Raw genomic sequence first — 23,698 nt, forward strand, 5'->3', positions numbered from 1 at the left:
ATATGAATGAGCCTGTCTGTGGGATAAACTCCTGGAAGTGGAACTGCTGAGTCATTTAAAATACACTTAGAATTCCGGTAGAAATTTCCAAACTGCCCTTCTAAGGGCTGAGCCCATTTCTATTCCCTCTGATGACCAAGTCTACTTGGTCTGTTCTACAGTTCCACAGTGCCGAAGGGCCACAGCCTGGGATCCCAGGACTGAAGATTAGCGTGGGCAGTCTCTTCTAAAGTTTATTCTTTAAATATAATTTTTTCCACTTAAAAATACTACATACTCATCATATAAAATTTAGGGTGAAAGTAGAAAGAAAAAAGATTCACCCATCATCACACCATCCAGAGGCGATCACTGTTAATGTTTGTTGAATTTCCTTCTCATCTCTCTTTTATCTGTTTACAACGCTGTGATTGCTCTGCTCATGTAAACTGTACCCTGATGTACTCTAAAATGCACAGAGCAGGCCGCTAGATTTTACATAACAATGGTCTGGGTCACTTATATGAATATAATTATACATGGAACAGATGGACCCTGAGTTTAGAGAGTACCATGGCACAGAAAGCTCAATTCTACCATCAGAGTGTTTTTTAATGAATTTTAATGTTACCTGTACTTAGGCATATTAAAAATAATGAAACTGACCAATCTGGTCATAATGCCTTCCATGAAACACAGTCACAAAAGCCTGGCTTTGGAGTAATGATGCCTGGACTGTGACCGGGCTGGCCCCCCACAGAGCTCTGAGAGTCTTGGGCAGGTCACACCATCTTTCAGGTCTCAGTTTCCTCACGAGTAAACTGAAGATGGGCTGGAGTATTGCTAAGTCTCTACTGGCCTAAGGGTCTGTGCAGAAAGGGCCTGAGGCTATGTCTGTAGAACCAGCAGGGTGCCCTAGGCTGGCATTGGGGAGCTTGGATTTGGGGAGGGTTCCCACCAGTCCTTGATGAGAGGGGCTCACCGTGCCTGGACTGTTCGTACAAACAATGTGGTTTCTGCACCTGCCCTCCTTCCGAAAATCTGGAATTTTGGTACATGCCAGGCAAAGGGCGCCTATGTGACCAGCCACCAAGAAAAACCCTGGAGTCTCTGACGGGCTTCCCAGGAGGGTGTTTCACACGTGCTGTCACAGCTCATTGCTGGAAGAATTAAGTGCATCTCATACGACGCCACTGAGAGAGGACTCTCGAACGCTGGCGCCTGGTTTCCTCTGGACTCTGTCTCATGCACTTTTGTTCTCTGCTGATTTTGCTCTGTGTCCTTTTGCTGTAAGAAACCACAGCCACGGGTACAACCATGTGCTGAGTCCTGAGTCCTCCAAGTGAATGATCAGACCTGAGGGTGGTCTTGGGGACCCTGACAGAGGTTCTATGACTTAATGCCTAAGAACCAGGAACCCAAAACAGCCTCTATGGCAAGATGCACCACACTTCACTCATTTATTTTGCCAACTGTCATTTAAACAAATGGCAGTACTTACTATGAATCTAAAGTACTAAACAAAATAACTATTTTAGATACTAAAACAGATCTATGTCCAGCCCCTCAAGCCCTCTTGTTGGCTCAGAGTAGGGAGAGAATCTGGAGGGAGTGAGTCTTCTCTACATGAGCCCATCTCCTTGGCTTAGGAGTTGACCTTTCCTCCGGTTTCTCCAAAGCGATAACACTGAGGAACAGCCTCTTTATTAGGAGACGTCACCAAGGCTTAAGGTCATCCTAGAACCAGGCATTGTAGAACCCGGTGGTAGAACTGGGTGGCGTTGTCTCGGTTTCCTCAATTGTGCTGTAGCTAAAGCCGGCAGTGTGGCCTGAGCCTGGGATGGGCACAGGCCAGTGCCCTCTGGGTGGAGCAGAAGAATACGAAACGTGGGCAGGTGTGACAGGGAAAGGGAAACAACTGCACTGCTTGCTTTTACCTTTGCTTAAAAGGAAGGGTCCTAATGCACAGGCTGACATGTTGTGCCCAAGGGGCTGCCTTGCAACAGAAGATCTGTAACCAGCGGGTGAGAGAATTATTTCCACTCTACAACCTGTACTTCTTATCCTACTGCAGAAGGAACAAGGAAGGCGATGGTTCTACTCCTAAATTCAAATAGTAAAGGGCAGTCCCAAAAGGAGGAATTTTGTGACTAAATGCAAGAGATAACTTAATAGATGGACAAATGGAAGTCAGAGTAAAAAACAGTATAGTTCATTATCACGGAAAAGAGGGATTACAAAATAGAGAAAAACGGAAAACAAAGACCACTCGTCCTAGCCAGCTCAACGTGGGATGCATTAAAATTTTGGTATATTTCCATGCCATTTAAAATCTACGCCTAGGATGGGGGCGGGATGCACCAAGAGGAGGCATAAGGGGGGCTTCTGGGTAATGTTCTATTTCTTGGTCTGGGTGGCAGTTAAATGGGTGTGTTCACTAGTGAAAATTCACTGAGCTGTCTTCATGATCTGGAGGCTTTTCTGTGTATGTGTTATACGTCAAAAGAAAGTTAACTTAAAAAAAGATATTAGGTGTTTTGCTACTAAATCTTATAATTGTCCATCATACACAGAAACATCTGTATTCTGTTTTTGTTCCATTGTCACTTTAATTCTCCTTCCCAACATCTAAATGTCCACAGGTATTTAATTTTTTAATTGTAGAAACAGAGAAAAAATCATCACTCATCATTAGATCGTAAGTATTACATATCTTACTTTTTTTTATATACAATGAAATACCTAGCTGTAGCTATAAGACCTATGTAATTTCACATAATAAATGAAAAATGAAAACCATAAATGCTTTCCACATTGCTGCATTTTAACAGTTGTAATATTTGGGTATATGTATCATAATTTAATTAATTTCTTTTTTACTGACAACTGAAGTTGCTGATGAACTTTCAATATTATCAATCAGATGTTCAATATTTTGGGGCATGCAGCCTTTACCAAATGCTGAATTATTTCCTCAGCAGATAAGCAAAAACAGAATTATTAGTTTAAAGGTGATGGACATTTTTATGACTATGTTTTATAGATTGCCAAATTACTTTCCAAAACTATTGTACCATTCTGAAAAGTAATGAGGCATGGCAGAAAAAGCATGGCCTGGTAGTGAGGGAGGCCAGGGTCTGAACACTGCCAGTGTCCATAGGCAGGTTCCTTCTCTGAGCTTCAGCTTTCTTATCTGGAAAATGGGGACAAAGTTACCTAATATATCAGGTTACTGTGTAGATTAAACAAACCTATATTAAACACCATCAATTCATATATGTGCCACACCCTGGCCTACACTGGGTATTCACATGGTAACATTTTGAAGGTATGATTTGAAGATCAGAAGGAATTCTGTAGTTATTTAATAGTGCAATGGCTTGTGTAGTAGCCTATTTATCTTCTACTACATTTCCTCTTTTGTGATTTTTTTGGTCTTTTATCTACACAGGTCTTAATTAGCTCTTTACATAACAGTCTCACAAATATTTTTTTCAGTCTGCTTTTATCATCCCCTCGGTCAGTCTTATTTTTTTGTGCGTGTGGTTCTATTTATTATTTGTAAGATTGGAAAGTTATCTCTGTCTTAGAAGCTTGAGAACTGCTTAATTTTATTTTTTCTAGATGTTTATATAGTTTTATGTAATTTAAAAATTTTTGACTTCAATTTATTTAGAATTAATTTTGATGTTTATAGTAAAGCAAGGGCCCAACATTTATTTGTTTCAAATTTCTAGTCGGTTATTTCAAAATATTTTAGGGAATAAATTTTCTTTGATTTGTGAGATCTCCTTTGTAACATTCTAATGTCTTATATAAAATTAAACCAAATCTAACACAGGAAACCCTCGCTTTTTGAAAGTTCGCTTTTCACCGCTTTGCTTTGATGAAAGACCTACATTAGTACCTGTTTTTGCTAATGAAAGAAATCTGAAGGGGATTTTTGCCTTTAGAAAAAAAGGCAAAAAGCAAAACTAACGTTCAGCATTTGTTTCGCAGTGAGTGTTACAGAGGCAGCGCCATCCTGAGAGGCAGGAGCGGCCCCGCCAAGCTCCTTCCCTGGAACCACACTGAGCATCGCAGCATCAGCCACCACAGCTCTGAACTGTGTCTGTAAGCATCTGTGCTTTACCTCAACTTACTCTGTGCCTCCGTTAGCAAGCTGTGTCCTAACGGAACTGCTTCTTCACTTTTTGGCTTAGGAAAGTTTTCACAGGAACGCTATACTTTCAGAGAGTGGGAGAAACCTGCCTATGTCTTTTTTGAAAAAAATTAATTAATTAGGCTGTGCGGAGTATTAGTTGCAGTACTCGGGATCTTTGTTGCCATGTACAGGATCTTCAGTTGCGGGATCTGACCAGGGATTGAACCTGGGCCCCCTGCATTGGAAGCATGGCGTCTTAACCGCTGGACCACCAGGAAGTCCCCTGCCTATGTCTTAACAATTATTCATTTTCCCAAAGATATTATAAGTATGAACTGATATTTTAACAAATAGATATCTTCCACTTACTCTTGTAAGAATGCATATGTTGTTTCTTTAATTCAAGATACAACTGTTTTTCAGGAAACTTAGAAATAACCAGCAGTAATAATACAGTTACACCCATTTATTCAGATATAGGCACAATGTTAAAAGCTTACCTGAAATTCTGTACTGCATCCAGGTGTGAAATTACTACGGAACTGAAATTAAAATGCAGAAAACTATTATTATAAAAAGCAAAAAGGGCATTATACAAAGCAATCTGAGAAGAGTTTAAATAAAAACAACTTTCCTATTTTTAAGGTGGAGATCAAGGTAGAAAGTTAAGGATAGTAAATTTCTATTATAATTTGATGCTGTGTGTTAATGAAGAATGACAAAATGGTAAAGACAACAATGTAAAAGCCTTTATATCAGCTGTGGAAAGTAGGCACAACCACTAAAAAGCGAAATCAAGGAAGAATCTCTAAGGACTTCATTTTGCTGTTAAGGACTTATCTATGGTGTCGTGTCCTACAGGCTAGAAACTTCAGTCACGTTCAAACAGCGAAGTCTACTGACAAAGGATCAATGTCAAAAGGCCCCGCCGGAGGCGTTGGCAGATTACTTACTGGAGAAGCCGGACTTTGCTATTGGTGATGCCCAAAGCAATCAAACCCCAATTTTAAGGCATCAAAACCACACCTAACTAAAGACCTCTCTCTTGGTGCTTGGGAAGGTACCCAAGACACCCAGCCCCATTCTCTCCACATGCTGCACAGCTTCCTCTGGGGTCATGTTACCCAGCGTCCACTCAGCCACACAAATCACCCAAACCTCTCCACCCGGGGCAAGTGCCCTGATGCTTCGTCCTTCAGGTCCCCCAGCCTTGCTCCCTGAAAAGGGGACGTTGCAGAGCACCTGTGAGCAGCTCTCCTGGGCAACAAAGGCCAGTGAGGGCTCAGAGTGGCTTTTTTGATTACAGGAGGTATTAAATGACTTCACAGAAAAGGAAAGAAAAACAAGAGCTACACACAAACTGTCCTCTTCTTACCCTGTCCAGACGTGACTGTGACACTGCTGTAACCCACGTGTCTGTGTCTCCCCAAAGCTGGAAGAGTCCCCCCCGCCAGCTTCACAGGAGTTGAGTTTATGTTTTGTCCTCCCCACATGTTCCCTACGCTGGGCTCGGCTCAGCAGCGACAGGGTGGACAGGCTGAAAAGATTCTGCGTGAATGCGGGTGTACTGGGTCCAGCAGAGATTCAACCGCCAGCCCTACCTCAAGACCTGCTATTTGATTTCTAGGTGAAAAGGCGATGGATGGGTTTCCTATCGCTACGGCTCTCTAGATCCAAGTGGAAAAGGCCCGCACCAGTGACTAAATGACACTGTGAATGGCTGATGGAGTATTTGTGTTGGATCTAAAAGGTTAAAAGTCAGACTGTTGAATTTCATGCTCTTGGGAAAGAGCTTTATAATGACCATAATTCCAAAAGGCCGCACCTTCAGAAAGGAAAAATGACACTTTGTTTTGCTTAAAGTAATTTAACTATTCATTAAAGTTTCCTTTCAAATGCTGAATGACATTTCTACTTCCTTTTTGATCTTAATTTGCAGAGAACTTGAATATCTTTCATGTGGTTATTATTTCATTAAGTAAACTGAGGAAGGATACTCACCCTGTCCATTACTGACCACTGCTTTGGTAATACCCAAAATGCACTATGGCAATTTTGTCTGATATTGAGACAACTTGGACCACTTTCTACTTTTGAGCAATGGTTCTTGGCAACAGTAATACCATTCCTAGGGGGCATTTTGGAAACACTGGGGGTCCCTCTGATTGTTTGGGGAGCCAGGAATGTTAGATGCCCTGCAAAGCACAATAGGGAAATGTCCCATGTAATTTTGAAGTATCCTAACCTAAACCCACTGTAATTTTAAATAAATGATTCTTTAATATGTGCTAACATAAAACACAAGCAGTTACACAAAAAGTCCAACATTTAGGAGAAGTCTGTTACAGAAACAGAAGCTTAATGGCTTTGAGACATTCCCCTGAAATTTCTGAATAAATTACTCACCGTGTGCACTCTGCTATCCAAGGTATCATCGTATTTCCAACTACATATTTAGTTGAAAAGGTTAAAAGCCACAAAACCAGTTGCAAATGTGCAACAGGTAATTTCAGACTCATTTTTTTTTTTTTTTTTTGCGGTATGCGGGCTTCCCACTGCTGTGGCCTCTCCCGTTGCGGAGCACAGGCTCCGGACGCGCAGGCCCAGCGGCCATGGCTCCCGGGCCCAGTCGCTCCGCAGCACGCGGGATCCTCCCGGACCGGGGCACGAACCCGCGTCCCCTGAATCGGCAGGCAGACTCCCAACAACTGCGCCACCAGGGAAGCCCTCAGACTCATTTTAACGCTAAGAACCAAATGTGATTTAATTTGTAGAACACATGAAAGGTAGGGGTCTTACTGGATTTCATTAACAAAGGATGTTTCAAATATAGCACCTATCACTGCCATCCTCTATATTTTAATTTTTAAATTCTTTGTAGCACAGCAGTAAGAACACATCCTGCCCCCAGGGGTCTTCACAAAGCTCCTGTTTCTCTTCCCCACACCATCTGTGAGAGGGCTTTTTTTTTTTTAAAGATTTTGTTGTTGTTGTTGTGGACCATTTTTAAAGTCTTTATTGAATTTGTTACAATACTGCTTCTGTTTTATGTTGGTTTTTTTGGCTGCGAGGCATGTGGGATCTTAGCTCCCCGACCAGGGATCGAACCCGCACCCGCTGCATTGGAAGGCGAAGTCTTTACCACTGGACCGCCAAGGAAGTCCCCGTGAGAGGGCTTTGAAGGCCATCTGAGTACCAGGGATGGAATCCACTCTTCAATATGTGGAAGGATTTCAAGATAAATGATATATTTCCAGTGATTCGTCATTACCCTAACGTTTCCTGTTACAACATGGAGAACTGTTATGACATGATATTTATGAATAAGGCCAGGTCACTCGCAAGACCATCACACTTCTTCATTTCCTCCACTTCAACACTCTGTAACCTGTCTCGGCACACTGGCCCTACTACAAAAGGTTAGGACCAGCTTCCTCTTTTCATTTTTGTGTCACCTATACCTCTATCACTTCATTTTCTTGATAGTCTTGTATGAAACGGCTTCTGGTCCTACTTTCTTAAATTCAAACTTCTTCATCATAAGTACAGTCGACCCTCTGCGTCCATAGGTTGTGCATCTGCGGATTCAACCAACCTCAGACTGAAAATATTAGGGAAAAACAAAATCCCAGAAAGTTCAAAAAAAGCAAAACTTAAACTTGCCACATGCTGACAACTATTTACATAGCACTTACATTGTATTAGGTATTATAAGTAATCTTGAGATGATTTAAAGTATACAGGAGGGCATTAGTAGATTATATGAAAATATTCATATTATGCCATTTATAGAAGGAACTTGAGCATTCTTGAATTTTGGTATCCAAGGGGTGGTCTGGGAACCAATCCCCTGCAGATACCGAGGGACAACTGCGAGTTCAAGCGTGTGACTGCTGCATGATGTCTGCTGGGGATGGTCACCCCAGGATGTCTGCAGGCAAATATTCAATACATATAATGTTATTAAAGTTATTTTCTTTTTCTTTCGTTTGTGTATTACTCTTTGGGCATTTCATCAAGTTGTTGACTTTATGTATGCTGAAAGCTCTTTCATGTTGTGACAGGAAATGTCTGTTCGGGTGGAGTGCATTAGTCCTGACGAGAAAGTGCAAGGGACAGACACAACTCAACAGCAAAATCCAACAATCTGGTTAAAAAATGGACAGAGGATCTAAATAGACATTTTTCCAAAGTAGACAGAGATAGCCAATGGGTACATGAAAAGCTGTTCAACATCCCTAATCATCAGGGAAATGCAAACCAAAACCACAGTAAAACATCACCTCACACCCATTAGAACAGGTATTATAAAAAAGACAAGAAATAGCAAGCGTTGTTGAAGATGTGAAGAGAAGCCTCGTGCACTATTGGTGGGAATGTAAATTGGTACAGCCACTATGGAAAACAGTATGTAGGCTCCCTCCAAATTAAAAACAGAACTATCATATGACCTAGCAGTTCCACTATTAGGAATATATCTGAAGGGAACAAAAACAGTAACTTGAAAAGACATCTGCAACCCCATGTTCATTATAGTACTATTTACAATAGTCAAGAGGGGAAGCAACCTAAGTGTCCATCAATGGATGAATGGATAAAGAAGATGTGGTATATATACAATGCAGTATTACTCAGCCATAAAAAAGAAGGAAAATCCTGCCATTTGTGACAACATAGACAGACCTTAAAAGCATTATGTTAAGTGAAATAAGTCAGACAGAGAAAGACAAATACCGTATGATCTCAGTTATATGTAGAATCTTAAGACAAACAAAAACCCCCATGAACTCATAGATACAGAGAACAGACTGGTGGTTGCCAGAGGCAGGGGTGGGAGGTGAGTGAAATGGGTGAAGGTGGTCAAAAGGTACAAATTTCCAGTTATAAAATAAACAAGTCTTGGGGAAGTAATGCACAGCATGGGGACCACAGTTAATGATACTGTACTGTATATTTGAAAGTTGCTGAGAAAGTAACATGTTTTGTTTTGTTTTTTGGCCATGCAGCATGGCTTGTGGGATCTTAGTTTCCTGACCAGGGATCGAACCCGCACCCTTGGCAGTGAAAGCTCCGAGTCCTAACCACTGGACCGGCAGGGAATTCCCCCAAGAGTAACTCTTAAAAGTTCTCATCACGAGAAAAAAATATTTGTGTGGTGATAGATGTTAACTAGACTTACTGTGGTGATTATTTCACAATATACACAAATATTAAATCATTACATAGTGCACCTGAAACTAATATGTTCTATGTCAATTATATTTCAATTAAAACAAAAAGAAAAAGTGAGAAGGAGAAGAAGAAAGGTGGTCCTTCTGTGGAGGGCACAGTGCACGTACCTGTCTGGGCAGAGGGAGACGTAGAGCAGCAGCAGGGGCCCGGCCCCGACGACTGTGGCCAAGGAGGACCTCATCCAGGAGCTGAGCTGGCAGAAGTTACAGTAGTGCACCACGGTGATCAGGACAGCCGAGCCCGTGAACACGGTGGACTGCAATGAGGGGCAGGCTCGGTGAGGACCCCAGGCCCCCTCCTTGCCACACGGGCTCACCTGCCTTCCCTCCAACTGGGCACCCCGAGAGCAAACGACACGCTCACTTACCTGTCCTTCTGTTTAACAAAATATCTGGTGGTTTCAGGGACAGATCATAAATCATTAGATTAATTACCAGAGCTTTCGGTTACAAGTCTCACTGGCACTAAAATTCCTCTCCTGATGTGTGCAAATTGCACACGTCACATTGGAGGAGAGGAAAGGTAGACTGCCCTGGTTGAGAACTTCCACCATGTAACCAGTTACCTCCCAAAGCCTGTCCTCCAGGCACCCTGCTGTGTGTCAGGGGAAATGTGATTTGGTTTTAAGTATCAAATGCAGCCAGCCCACCCAGTACTTCATGCTATACTCGCTGGCACCAAAAATGTAATCTTCCACAGCAGGATGAATTCACTCTTTATGGGGTTTAACTTGGATGCTCCTTCCCTGATCAACAGCAGCTGATCCAGGTGCCAGTCAATTGTTTGTGCCAGTTCTTCAGACTAACATTATCTTTTTTTTTTAAACTTTTAAAAAAATATATAAAGTATAGTTGATGTATAATAGAATATTACCTTGTATCATCTGGAAACATGGGTCAGATGCTTCTTTGTAAAACGTGTAAGAAAATAACTGATTTGGGGGACTTCCCTGGTGGCGCAGTGGTTAAGAATCCGCCTGCCAATGCAGGGGACACGGGTTCAAGCACTGGTCCAGGAAGATCCCACATGCTGCAGAGCAACAAAGCCCATGTGCCACAACTACTGAGCCTGCGCTCTACAGCCCGCAAGCCACAATACAGAGCACGTGTGCCACAACTACTGAAGCCTGAGTGCCTAGAGCCCATGCTCAACAAGAGAACAAGAGAAGCCACTGAGCAGAAACAAGAAGAACTACAATCCCACAGCCTATTGAACAAAAACCACATTCACAGAAAGACAGACAAAATGAAAAGGCAGAGGACTATGTACCAGAAGGAACAAGATAAAACCTCAGAAAAACAATTAAATGAAGTGGAGATAGGCAACCTTCCAGAAAAAGAATTCAGAATAATGATAGTGAGGATGATCCAGGACCTCAGAAAAGGAGTGGAGGCAAAGATTGAGAAGATGCAAGAAATGTTTAACAAAGACCTAGAAGAATTAAAGAACAAACAAACAGATGAACAATACAATAACTGAAATGAAAAAATACACTAGAAGGAATCAATAGCAGAATAACTGAGGCAGAAGAACGGATAAGTGACCTGGAAGACAGAATGGCGGAATTCACTGTTGCGGAACAGAATAAAGAAAAAAGGATGAAAAGAAATGAAGACAGCCTAAGAGATCTCTGGGACAACATTAAACACACCAACATTCGCATTATAGGGGTCCCAGAAGGAGAAGAGAGAGAGAAAGGACCAGAGAAAATATTTGAAGAGATTATAGTCGAAAACTTCCCTAACATGGGAAAGGAAATAGCCAACCAAGTCCAGGAAGCGCAGAATCCCAGGCAGGAAAAACTCAAGGAGAAACACACTGAGACACATAGTAAGCAAATTGACAAAAATTAAAAACAAAGAAAAATTATTAAAATCAACAAGGGAAAAATGACAAATAACATACAAGGGAACTCCATTAGGTTAACAGCTGATTTCTCAGCAGAAACTCTACAAGCCAGAAGGGAGTGGCATGATATACTTAAAGCGATGAAAGGGAAGAACCTACAACCAAGATTACTCTACCCAGCAAGGATCTCATTCAGATTCGCTGGAGAAATCAAAAGCTTTACAGACAAGCAAAAGCTAAGATAATTCAGCACCACCAAACCAGCTCTACAACAAATGCTAAAGGAACTTCTCTAAAGGGGAAACACAAGAGAAGAAAAGGACCTACAAAAACAAACCCAAAACAATTAAGAAAATAGTAATAGGAACATACACATTGATAATTACCTTAAATGTGAATATGGATTAAATGTTCCAACCAAAAGACACAGGCTCACTGAATGGATACAAAAACAAGATTCATATATATGCTGTCTACTAGAGACCCACTTCAGACCTAGGGACACATGCAGACTGAAAGTGAGGGGATGGAAAAAGATATTCCATGCAAGTGGAAATCAAAAGAAAGCTGGAGTAGCAATACTCATATCAGATAAAATAGACTTTAAAATAAAGAATGTTACAAGAGACAAGGAAGGACACTACATAATGATCAAGGGATCAATCCAAGAAGAAGATATAACAATTGTAAATATTTATGCACCCAACAGAGGAGCACCTCAATACATAAGGCAAATGCTAACAGCTATAAAAGAGGAAATCAACAGTAACACAATAATAGTGGGTACTTTAACACCTCACTTACACCAATGGACAGATCATCCAGACAGAAAATTAATAAGGAAACACAAGCTTTAAATGACACAATAGACCAGATAGATTTAATTGATATTTATAGGACATTCCATCCAAAAACAGCAGATTACACTTTCTTCTCAAGTGCACACGGAACATTCTCCAGGATAGATCACATCTTGGGTCACAAATCAAGCCTCAGTAAATTTAAGAAAATTGAAATCATATCAAGCATCTTTTCCAACTACAACACTATGAGATTAGAAATAAATTACAGGGAAAAAAATGTAAAAAAATACAAACACATGGAGACTAAACAATACGTTACTAAATAACCAAGAGATTTCTGAAGAAATCAAAGAGGAAATCAAAAAATACCTAGAGACAAATAACAACGAAAACACGATGACCCAAAACCTACGGAATGCAGCAAAAGCAGTTCTAAGAGGGAAGTTTATAGCAATACAGTCCTACCTCAAGAAAGAAGAAAAACCTCAAATAAACAATCTAACCTTACACCTAAAGGAACTACAGAAAGAAGAACAAACAAAACCCAAAGTTAGTAGAAGGAAAGAAATCATAAAGATCAGAGCAGAAATAAATGAAACAGAAACAAAGAAAACAGTAGCAAAGATCAATAAAACTAAAAGCTGATTCTTTGAGAAGATAAAAAAAATTGATAAACCTTTAGCCAGACTCATCAGGAAAAAGAGGGAGAGGACTCAAATCAATAAAATTAGAAATGAAGGAGAAGTTACAACAGACACTGCAGAAATACAAAGCATCATAAGAGACTACTACAAGTAACTCTACGCCAATAAAATGGACAACCTGGAAGAAATGGACAAATTCTTAGAAAGGTATAACCTTCCAAGCCTGAACCAGGAAGAAACAGAAAATAGGAACAGACCAATCACAAGTAATGAAATTGAAACTGCAATTAAAAATCTTCCAACAAACAAAAGTCCAGGACCAGATGCCTTCACAGGTGAATTCTATCAAACATTTAGAGAAGAGCTAACACCCATCCTTCTCAAACTCTTCCAAAAAATTGCAGAGGAAGGAACACTCCCAAACTCATTCTATGAGACCACCATCACCCAGATACCAAAACCAGACAAAGATACTATAATAAAAGAAAATCATAGACCATTATCACTGATGAATATAGATTCAAAAATCCTCAACAAAATACTAGCAAACAGAATCCAACAATATATTAAAAGGATCATACACCATGATCAAGTGGGATTTACCCCAGGAATATAAGGATTCTTCAATATACGCATATCAATCAACGTGATACACCATATTAACAAACTGAAGAAGAAAAACTATGTGGTCACCTCAACAGATGCAGAAAAAGCTTTTGACAAAATTCAACACCGATTCATGATAAAAACTCTCCAGAAGGTGGGCACAGAGGGAACCTACCTCAACATAATAAAGGCCATATACGACAAACCCACAGCAAACATCATTCTCAATGGTGCAAAACTGAAAGCATTTCCTCTAAGATCAGGAACAAGGCAAGAGGGTCCACGCTCGCCACCATTATTCAACATAGTTTTGGAAATCCTAGCCTCGGCAATCAGAGAAGAAAAAGAAATAAAAGGAATACAAATTGGAAAAGAAGAAGTAAAACTGTCACTGTTTGCAGATGACATACTATACATAGAGAATCCTAAAGATGCCACCAGAAAACTACTAGAGCTAATCAATGAATTTGGTAAAGTTGTAGGATACAAAATTAATGCACATAAATCTCTTGCATTCCTATACACTAACAACGAAAGATCAGAAAAAGAAATTAAGGAAACAATCCCATTCACCATTGAAACAAAAAGAATAAAATACCTAGGAATAAACCTACCTAAGGAGGTAAAAGACCTGTAGTCAGAAAACTATAAGACACTGATGAAAGAAGTCAAAGATGATACAAATGGAGAGATATACCATGTTCTTGGATTGGAAGAATCAATATTGTGAAAATGACTATACTACCCAAGGCAATCTACAGATTCAGCACAATCCCTATCAAATTACCAATGGCATTTTTTACAGAACTAGAACAAAGAAAATCTTAAAGTTTGTATGGAGACACAAAAGACCCCAAATAGCCAAAGCAATCTTGAGGGAAAAAACGGAGCTGGAGGAATCAGGCTTCCTGACTTCAGACTATACTACAAAGCTATGGTAATCAAGACAATATGGTACTGGCACAAAAACAGAAATATATAGATCAGTGAAACAGGATAGAAAGCCCAGAGATAAACCCACATACCTATGATCAACTAATCCATGACAAAGGAGGCAAGGATATACAATAGAGAAAACACAGTCTCTTCAATAAGTGGTGCTGGGAAAACTGGACAGCTACTTGTAAAAGAATGAAACTAGAACACTCCCTAACACCATAAACAAAAATAAACTCAAAATGGATTAAAGACCTAAATGTAAGGCCAGACACTATAAAACTCTTAGAGGAGAACATAGGAAGTACACTCTTTGACATAAATCACAGCAAGCTTTTTTCTGACCCATCTCCTAGAGTAATGGAAATAAAAATAAACAAATGGGACCCAATGAAACTTAAAAGCTTTTGCATCGCAAAGGAAACTATAAACAAGACAAAAAGACAACCCTCAGAATGAGAGAAAATATTTGCAAACAATCAATGGAGAAAGGATTAATCTCCAAAATACATAAACAGCTCATGCAGCTCAATATTAAAAAAACGAACAACCCAATCAAAAAATGAAGACCTAATAGAAGACCTAAATAGACATTTCTCCAAATGAGACATACAGATGGCCAAGAGGCACATGAAAAGCTGCTCAACATCACTAATTATTAGAGAAATGCAAATCAAAACTACAATGAGGTATCACCTCACACCAGTTAGAATGGGCATCATCAAAAAATCTACAAACAACAAATGCTGGAGAGGGTGTGGAGTAAAGGGAACTCTCTTGCACTGTTGGTGGGAATGCAAACTGATACAGCTACTATGGAGAACAGTATGGAGGTTCCTTAAAAAACTAAAAATAGAATTACCATATGACCCAGCAATCCCACTACTGGCCATACACCTAGAGAAAACCATAATTCAAAAAGACACATGCACCCCAATATTCATTGCAGCACTATTTACAATAGCCAGGTCATGGAAGCAACCTAAATGCCCATTGACAGATGAATGGATAAAGAAGATGTGGTACTTATATACAATGGAATATTAGCCATAAAAAGGAACGAAACTGGGTCATTCGCAGAGATGTGGATGGACCTAGAGACTGTCATACAGAGTGAAGTAAGTCAGAAAGAGAAAAACAAATATCGTATATCAACGCATATATGTGGAATCTAGAAAAATGGTACAGATGAACCAGTTTGCACAGCATAAATAGAGGCAGAGATGTAGAGAACAAATGTATGGACACCAAGTGGGGAAAGCGGTGGTGGGGGTGGTGGTGGGATGAATTGGGAGATTGGGATTGACATGTATACACTAATATGTATAAAATAGATAACTAATAAGAACCTGCTGTATAAAAAAATGAAATTCGAAAAAAAAAAGAGAAGCCACCACATTGAGAAGCCCGCGCAGTGCAACGAAGAGTAGCCCCCGCTCGCCACAACTACAGAAAGCCCACGTGCAGCAACAAAGAACCAACACAGCCAAAATTAAATAAATAAAATTAATTTTAAAAATTAAAAAAAAAACGATTTGGGACTTGAGGACACCAAGAGGGGTTGGAGAGGACACAGGTCCACCAGGGAATCACCCCAGAGCAGCCCCTGGGCTGACCTCCCTGCCCGCTCCTCTGTCCCAGGCAAGTCTTTTAAAAAGACAAGTTCAAAGGACTGACAAAGAGTTTGAGCCTCTTTAAGGGCCTATATTTAAATTGCTGTCCCAAGCCATCAGGCTTATATTTTTAAAAAGTGATCAGGGAGTCCATAAGAGCACCGACACAAAATCACCAAGACTTTACTTACGTGTATGTTTGTCTCAAATTCGGAGGTGACATGTGAATAGACTGCGAGGGCGGGGAGGGACACCAGGATGGCCCCGATGAAATGGCGCGGGAGCCAGCCGGCTATCCACTCCAGCAGGCGCTTGGTACAAGCCATCACATCCTCCAGGAAGAACACCATCCTGGGAGCGGGGGGGAGAAAGGAGAAACGGGGTATCTGTGGGTGGGGGACCCAAAGCCAGGGCCACTCCCAACCCTGGCCTATGCTGTGGCCGCTGGTGTGGGCGGCGGGCAGAACCCCCGCCTCCTTTATTTTTGATCAATGGCAAGTAAACTGGACTCACTCAGCTCACCATACCGTATTTTAAGGTTACTTGCTGCATTCGGATAAGACGTGCTTGTAAAAGACAAGCATAGGCCTCTGTGAGTCTAAATGGAGCATGTAAGAACCAGGCAGGCAAATACTAACAGGTCCTGAAAAAGGTCACCTGTCACCTGTTACTGCCTGCTTCTAGGGAGGTCTCAAGTGGGTGGTTCAGGAGGTGTTCGGAATTTTTTTTTTTCTTTTTTTTTAACATCTTTATTGGGGTATAATTGCTTTACAATGGTGTGTTAGTTTCTGCTTTATAACAAAGTGAATCAGTGGTGTTCGGAATTTTGTGGGCTTTTTTGGTGCCTCAATGGTTGCAGGTGCTACTGGCACCAACAGGCAGGAGCGGGGGATGGGTGATGTCCTGTGATGTACAGCGAGGCTCTGCCCTAAGCCCCACATGACTGCTACACACCCCCTGCTGACGATGACTTCAGCCTACAGCCTAACTGCGTTTTGTTTACAAACAGAAAGTGGTTTCTGTATGGCAGTAACATACACTGAATTTTCCAGGAGTGCAGCTACTGGGTAAACCAAACAACATTACCCGTAGTTTTATTTGGGACACCACCAAGAGTCGTCAGCATCTCAGAAACCACATCACAGGCTCCTGGGGCTCATACCACCAAACCCGCACACTCATAACAGTCCGCACTGGGAGCTGTCATATTATCAGTGCACAAGGGCAAACAGCTGACGACTTTGGCGTGGCTGCCCAGGTGGTGATGCCCTGGCATATTCGAGGTGAAGCGCTACACGTATATTATTTTAAATGGCTTTCTTGCCATTTCTCTTTCACATTGGAGTGATGGCATTTCATTGATTGCTTCTGAAATTGTGTGTATACGTGGGCTATACTTCAGGGTAGGGATGTGGCATCATAAAACGTTTTTCATGGAGAATGGGGAGCTGAGTGTGTGGGGCCGAGAACTGCTTCTCTGCAGGAAGAATCCCTGGGTCAACAGCAGCGGGAGGTGGAGGAGAGGACACTGGGGGTCCGCCTCGGGAGGGAGAACCACGCACACAGTCCCCTCTAAAGACACCTCGGTGAGGGTGCAGGTGGGGCAGGCCCACTTCCCTTGCCTTCAAAGGTAAAAAGCCTGTCAAGGGCCTCTCGCATCCACCCAGGCGTCCACACCTTCAGTTACCAGTGTAGGTCCTTATTGACCTAGGGTCCCATATCCACCCTCAGTGGGGCCAGAGGAAATCCCCCAGGCCCCGCCCTCTCCTGGGCACCAACATCACACCAGAGGCTCAGGCAGGAGCAAAGTGGTCCCGCGGAGATGTGGGTGCGCCGGGCACAACCAGGCCTGGCATCCTCATGGCCCACAGTCCTCTGCAGTCCTTAACCTGGCTTAGCCCAGATTTTTTCAAATTGGGTCCGAAGAACAGGGAACAATCATGTAAAGGGTTCTTTAGAAAAGGTATGGAGAAAACGCTTGCCTCAGAGGGATCAAGAGCCTTAACCAGTTGTGAGCCCCGCATCGGACAGAAACTCGGGGCAGGGAGGGGAGTGATTGGAAGTAGGTACTGGCTTTTCTTTGGGGTGACAGAAATGTTCTAAAATCATATGGTGGTGATGTTTGCACAATTCTGTAAGTTTATTAAAAATCTGTGAATTGTACACTTATGAGTGAACTTATTGTTTGTGAGTTATATCACAATAAAGCTTGTTTTAAGAAGAAAAAAGACTAGGGGCCAGAGGATGCCTTGTTTTGGTCCCTTCGGGTGTCCCCAGGCCCAGGGCAGGCCCACAGAGGGCGCAGTTCATTTGGAAGTGGGTCCCAGGCAGCTTGTGGAGACATGGAGGGAGGCAGGCCCAGGGGAGGGCTGTGCTGGGGAGGAGTCACCTGCTGTGGGCAATGCAGCTCCACGCTGGTGGCGAATCTGGGGAGATGGTGAGGATGTGCCTTAGAGTTCCCTCCACTGGGAGGAGGAGGAGGGAAGGGAAGAGCCCCTGGCAGCCAGAGAAAGCCCTTGGCAAAGGGCTGAACGGGCCTCAGTGGGGAGTTGGGGGGGAAGGGGGGAGTGTGGAAGGGAGGGGGCAGGTGTCCAGCTCATCCATTTCGAAGGGAGGGATCTTGAGTTTGGGAGTCTCAGGGCCAGACCCAAAGCTGTGGTTTCCTGTCCTGGGATGTTGGGGAGGAGTAGAAACTCAAGGTCAGGGCCCTTTACCGCATTTCTCTCCGATCCCCAGTGTGGGGCTGTCCTGCTGAGAGGACAGGGCTGGAGGAAGGGGGTGGGCCTGGTGCAAGGACCCAGCGTGAGTGGAGGCCCTGTTTGTAACAGTAGAAACATTGTGAGCTTCCTGAGTGGGGTGGGGCCTGAAACTGGGCTAGCCCTGAGGGCCCAGCCTCCCAGAGGGACTCTGCTGTCTCTTCGGACACTCTGTCCATTTTTAAATGGGTTGACTGTCTTTTTATTATTGAGCTAACATTCTAGATATTAGACCCCTGTCACAGATATGATTTGCAAATACTCTCTTCCATCCTGTAGGTTCTCTTTCACTTTGGGGTGAAAAGTGATGATGGTGTTCTTTGAAACATGAAAGTTTAAAATTTTGATGAAGTCCATCTTAACTATTTTTTCTTTGGTTGCTTGTGCTTTCCATGTCGTATCTAAGAAAGCGTTGCCTGATCCGAGCTCATGAAGACTTGGGCCTGTGCTTTCCTCTAGAGGTTTATGGTTTCACCCTTACATTCAGGAGAGGCACCTGCTGATGTGCTGGCAGCCCCTTACCAGCTGTACCCTGTACACCTACCTCTTCTTTCTCTGCCTTGCTTTCTTTTATTCCCTATCTTCCCACTTTCTCTCTTTAAGTATCTGATTTGGGAGATCAGCAGACTAGTTGGTGGCATTAGGGCTGCAGAGGACAGTGACCCACTGGTAAGGTGAGTGCCCACCTGTGCTGAGGGCCCGTGTTGGTGAGGGAGGAGCCAGTGAAGCAGGCTGGGGGAGGGAAGAAAAGAGGACCATCCCCGAAATGGGTTATGGAGACAGCTGGCTGTTCCACCAGCAGAGGGAGCTAAAGGCTAACAGCTGGGCAGTGCTGCAGGTGGGCCTTTACCTGACAGAGACCACGAGGGACAGGATCTCCAGAAGCAGGGCTGCTCCGAAGACCACCAGGGCGGCCGGCGGGGGTGGCATGGAGGCGGCCCCATACTTCAGGAAGCAGGTAATGGAGAGAATCAGAAACACTGTTGTCGACAGAAACACATCCAGGAGGGAGCTGAAGGTGGCACTGGCAAAAGTCTTCACGGGAGAATTCTTTATAACCTGTTTGGGGGGGAGTGTGAACAGATGCTGCTGGATGTATCCTCCTGGAGAAGTATAATCCAGGCGGAAAAAACAGCAGATGCTTGCTGAGCACTTGCCTCCTGCGGACCAGGTACAGAGTGAGTAGTGCTTCAGGCAGGCCGTCTCCTACCCCACCTAACAGTGAAGAAACTGAGGCACAGAGAAGTGAAGAAACTTGTCCAAGGTCACACAGCAACTGATTACAAACCAATTAAGTTCTCACAGGCATGTGACGCCCTGAGCCTGAAAGGCGAGCTATCGACAGGCAAAGTCAGTGACTCTGCGTCTGTAGAGACAGTAACAGGAAAGCCACATGCTAGAAGCTTCCACTGAACGCTGGGTCCCAGGCTCAGGGTGTGTGAAAGCTGGCTTCATACAGAAGTAGGAGGTCAATAGCAACAGTGACAGCAAGAGCCTGCTCTGGGCCTGGACGCTGTGCAGGGCTCGAGGGCAGGCATGAAACAACCCCCTTGGGGGCTCATGGCCTAATGGTGGGACAGACAGGAGTCTGAGATGGGTGGTGTCATCAGTGTATCAAAGCAACATGCACATCATGTCAGGAAATCATGGGAAGGAGGGAAAAAATGACGACAACGCCAAAGAGTCTGAGAGAGACTTGTTCCAGGCACCATGTGGACCCTTTGGGGGCACGACCTCAATCGATGCTCACACAGCCCTCAAGGAGGAAATGCTCCCAATCTCAGGGCACAGGCTGGGAGGCTGAGGTGAGGTGGCCACTAGCGGTCACACAGCCAAGGAGGAGCCCGGCCAGGGGCTGTGGCATCTTGATCATGTCACCTACTGTCCCTGTGCCTCCATTTCCTTAACTGGAAAGAGGGATAAAATGGGACCCTGCACCTTATGGGTGCTGGGGATGCTTAGATGGGAAATCACAAAGTGCAGCGGGGGCCTAATGTGGGGGCGGCTTGGAGCCTCCCACCGTTCCTGCATCGCTCCCATCCTCGCCAGCTGGCCCTGTGGTTCAGGGATAGCGTCCCACCTGCACCCCAGGCCTCCGGGCTCATTTACTCCCATTACCTACAACTCAGCCACGTGACCTTTATACAACACAGTCTGATAGTGCCAACTCCTGTTCCGGATCCTTCAATGGCTCCCCTGGCCTTTAGCATAACGTCCACAGTGTGGGAAGCTGTCATCGGGCCCCTGCCCACCTGCCCCTTCCACCCTGTCTGCCAGACAGAAGCGCCCACAGCTCCCTGGATGCACCCAGGCTCTGTCTTATCTCCAAGGTTAGGTTTGCAGGTGCTGGCCCCTCTCTGGAACGTTCCTTAATTCAGTTAATTGCTAGTCCTCCCACTAACACGGGCTCCTTCTGGGCCCTCGACCTGGGGTCGGTGTGCTCTGCGGCCATTATGGGGCCCCTGTGTCTGGATTCTCATTTCTGCCGGGTTACTGCTTCCCTGTGAGTGTCTGTCGACGCTACACCCCAGCCCCAGGAGCAGGACCCGGCGGTGCAGACGCTCAGTGAGCATTTGGTGACCTGTGCCCTCTGCTGGGGAGGCTCTGTACTCAGCACCGGGAGTGGGTGGGAGCTCCTGGCCCTGAATCAGGCAGGTGCCCAATCCTAGCGATGGGATCTCGGCCGCTCGGCCTTTCCTGGCCTCGGCTTTCTTTTGGTAAAATGGGGATAATCATAAGCTTCCTTGAAGGGTTGCTGTGAGGATTAAGGTTGCTGTTTTGCCTTAAAGGCACCAACCAACCAACTCCCAAGTCCACAAGAGTGAGCCTCGCCTGGGGTATTAACGGTATTCACCACCCAGGAGGCTGACGAAACTCAACCCCACAGGCATGAACTGCCTTGTCTGGTTCACTAGGACTCTCGGGGTTGGTCAGGGCCTGGATGTAACAGACACTGAGGGATGATCTGCTGGATGAACAAATGGAGTCGAATGAGAAATCCTTCTGGCTCTGGGGTTGGGAGGGTATGCATTTTTGACCTTGGAACACTAAGCTGGGTTAGATTTGGGAAAAATGCAGGGAGCTGGCTTCTTGGAACTCAAACCAGGCTCTAGGTTCTCGTATTTATTCATCGTTTCCACCAAGCCCTACTGAGCACTTGTGGGTGTGGGGACTGGATGCCACGTAGAGTGGAGATGAGAGACAGGGTCCTGCCTCCCAGAGTGGAGAGTCCAGGAGGAGGCATATGATTCAACAGTCCCACAAGAAGAGATTACAAACTGGGATGCAGCTGCGGAGAAACAGTATTACAGAGGAAAAAATCCAGTCTGGGGTAAGGGAAAGTTTCTTAGAGGAAGTGATGTTTGGGCTGAGAGTTACAGGACAACAGGAGTTAAGGCAGGGGAGGGGCGGTAGAGGAGGGCTCAGCACCAAAGCAGGCGGGAGAGCCAAGCAAGGTGAAAGCCCTCTCAGCTCTTGTCCCATTTCAGTAGGAAGAAAGCCGACAGGGAACAGGGGGAGAAATCCTCCTTGAGAACAGAGAATAGGTGGGGCTGGAGTTTCCCCCCTCACCCCTCTCACCCCGTACGAGGCCTCCAGGGGCTGGAGCACGGCCAAGGGCGCCTGGGGATGCACCAGCTGCAGAGCAGAGGGACTGGGAGACGACAAGCCTGGGTTGCTGTAGAGATATTTGGGATTTTCTCCCTTGTGAAGATAAATTCACATACAGGTGAAATTTAGGGCTTACAGACTGTGGGAAATCAATATGAGCCGTCAATTTCCTGTCACTCAGGAAAACAAAAATGGCCTCCAAAGCACAAGACTAATCGTGAACTGCAGTGAAAACGACGCATGTCTTTGGTAAAATTATAAGGAGCCACGCACCTCTTCTTGATAGCTGGTCCTGTAGGCTTGTTCTAGCTCCTGATCCAGGAAGTTCAAGCTGAACTGATTAATGGGTGGCTTAAAAAAATAATCTTTCATCAGGCTAGAAGAGACAATAAATGCAATCAATCAACGTGCAGCACAATCGTTACATTTATTTTATCAGAAGATCACAGTTACCTACTGAAACGCCATTTGTGAAGCATGTCACAAAAGCTGTACTAAAAGTCACCATACAATAGACATTGCTCAACTGCCCCTTTTAGAACATGTCTCTGGAAACTCCTTCATGCTTCTAGACATAATCCCATTTTAGGTTTCCCCTCCACAAAAGAATGCCCATTCACCATTAACATAACACACATCATCAGAACCGTGCTTTTGAAAACATCTTCCTAACGTCCAGAATTAGAATAGAAGGAGGCAGCAGCTTTTTTGTTCTATAAAATGCTCCCTTCCAAAGGACCAGCAGATCCCTGTACTGAGCATACTTATGTTGATTTGGAGGCTTCCTTGCAAACATAATTCAGAACCGGCTGTCCTGTCACTCAGAGTACTGACAGTAATTACCACTGTCACTGCTAACAGGTTGTTATCACAAAATTGTGTTTATAGTTAGTGTAATTTTGGTGCTACTGTCACATATGCAGATTGCATGTGAAATGATAATGCTCAATGATTTTAATAGCAGAGAAATCAAGCCTGCTTTACGTGACTCTTTCATTCTTTTACGGACTGCTAGCAAACAGTCATATCCTTTTTATCCTGCAGAAAATTACTATAAATTTAAGGGAATGTTAGCATAATTTCAGAAGGCAAATGCAGCTGTGGGATGTCTCTCTCCCTCACATAATAACTACTAGAATTAAATCTGATGAAATTTGTAAAGAGCCTATCATGTGCCTGACACACAGTAGGGTTCACTGTAGTTCCTCCTTTCCCTGAAGCAGAGTGGGCTCTCTTTTTGTGCTAAGTGTGCAATACCTTACTGGGCTCTCAGACTTAGAAAAGAGAAAATTCTATCCCCTAATGTTGACCCCCTATCCTCCCCTCCACTTGGCAAGTATGGACAGAGGGAAAAACAACAAAGCAGCTATAAGAAGGAAATGTAATGGCTTCATTTTTGCAGTCAAGTGGCAGGATCCACACTATAAAATACACTGCCCATTTGAGATTAATATTGGGAGGTCCCACTTCTGGGAATGGAAATTAGCTCCTGTTAGATCAATCGTCTCTCAGATAACAACTATAAACC

General features: G+C 43.8%; 1 protein-coding gene across 3 annotated transcripts in view; it reads right to left on the reverse strand.

Moving 5' to 3' along the window:
* Positions 1-23,698, reverse strand: part of ADCY9 (adenylate cyclase 9) — a 191,649-nt gene that overhangs the window by 20,304 nt on the left and 147,647 nt on the right. For all 3 annotated transcript variants that reach the window (XR_013831460.1, XM_079943673.1, XM_079943672.1), the window contains 5 exons: positions 22,444-22,546; positions 19,412-19,620; positions 15,997-16,156; positions 9,463-9,611; positions 4,624-4,665 (listed from right to left, as the gene is read on the reverse strand). Coding sequence is in view for 2 of the 3 variants with exons in the window: in XM_079943673.1 (XP_079799799.1) it covers positions 4,624-4,665; positions 9,463-9,611; positions 15,997-16,156; positions 19,412-19,620; positions 22,444-22,546 (663 nt within the window). In the remaining variant the exon portion in view is untranslated. The remainder of the gene's footprint in view (positions 1-4,623; positions 4,666-9,462; positions 9,612-15,996; positions 16,157-19,411; positions 19,621-22,443; positions 22,547-23,698) is intronic.

Source organism: Stenella coeruleoalba, assembly GCF_951394435.1.
Source record: "Stenella coeruleoalba genome assembly, chromosome: 15".
Lineage (NCBI taxonomy): Eukaryota > Metazoa > Chordata > Mammalia > Artiodactyla > Delphinidae > Stenella > Stenella coeruleoalba.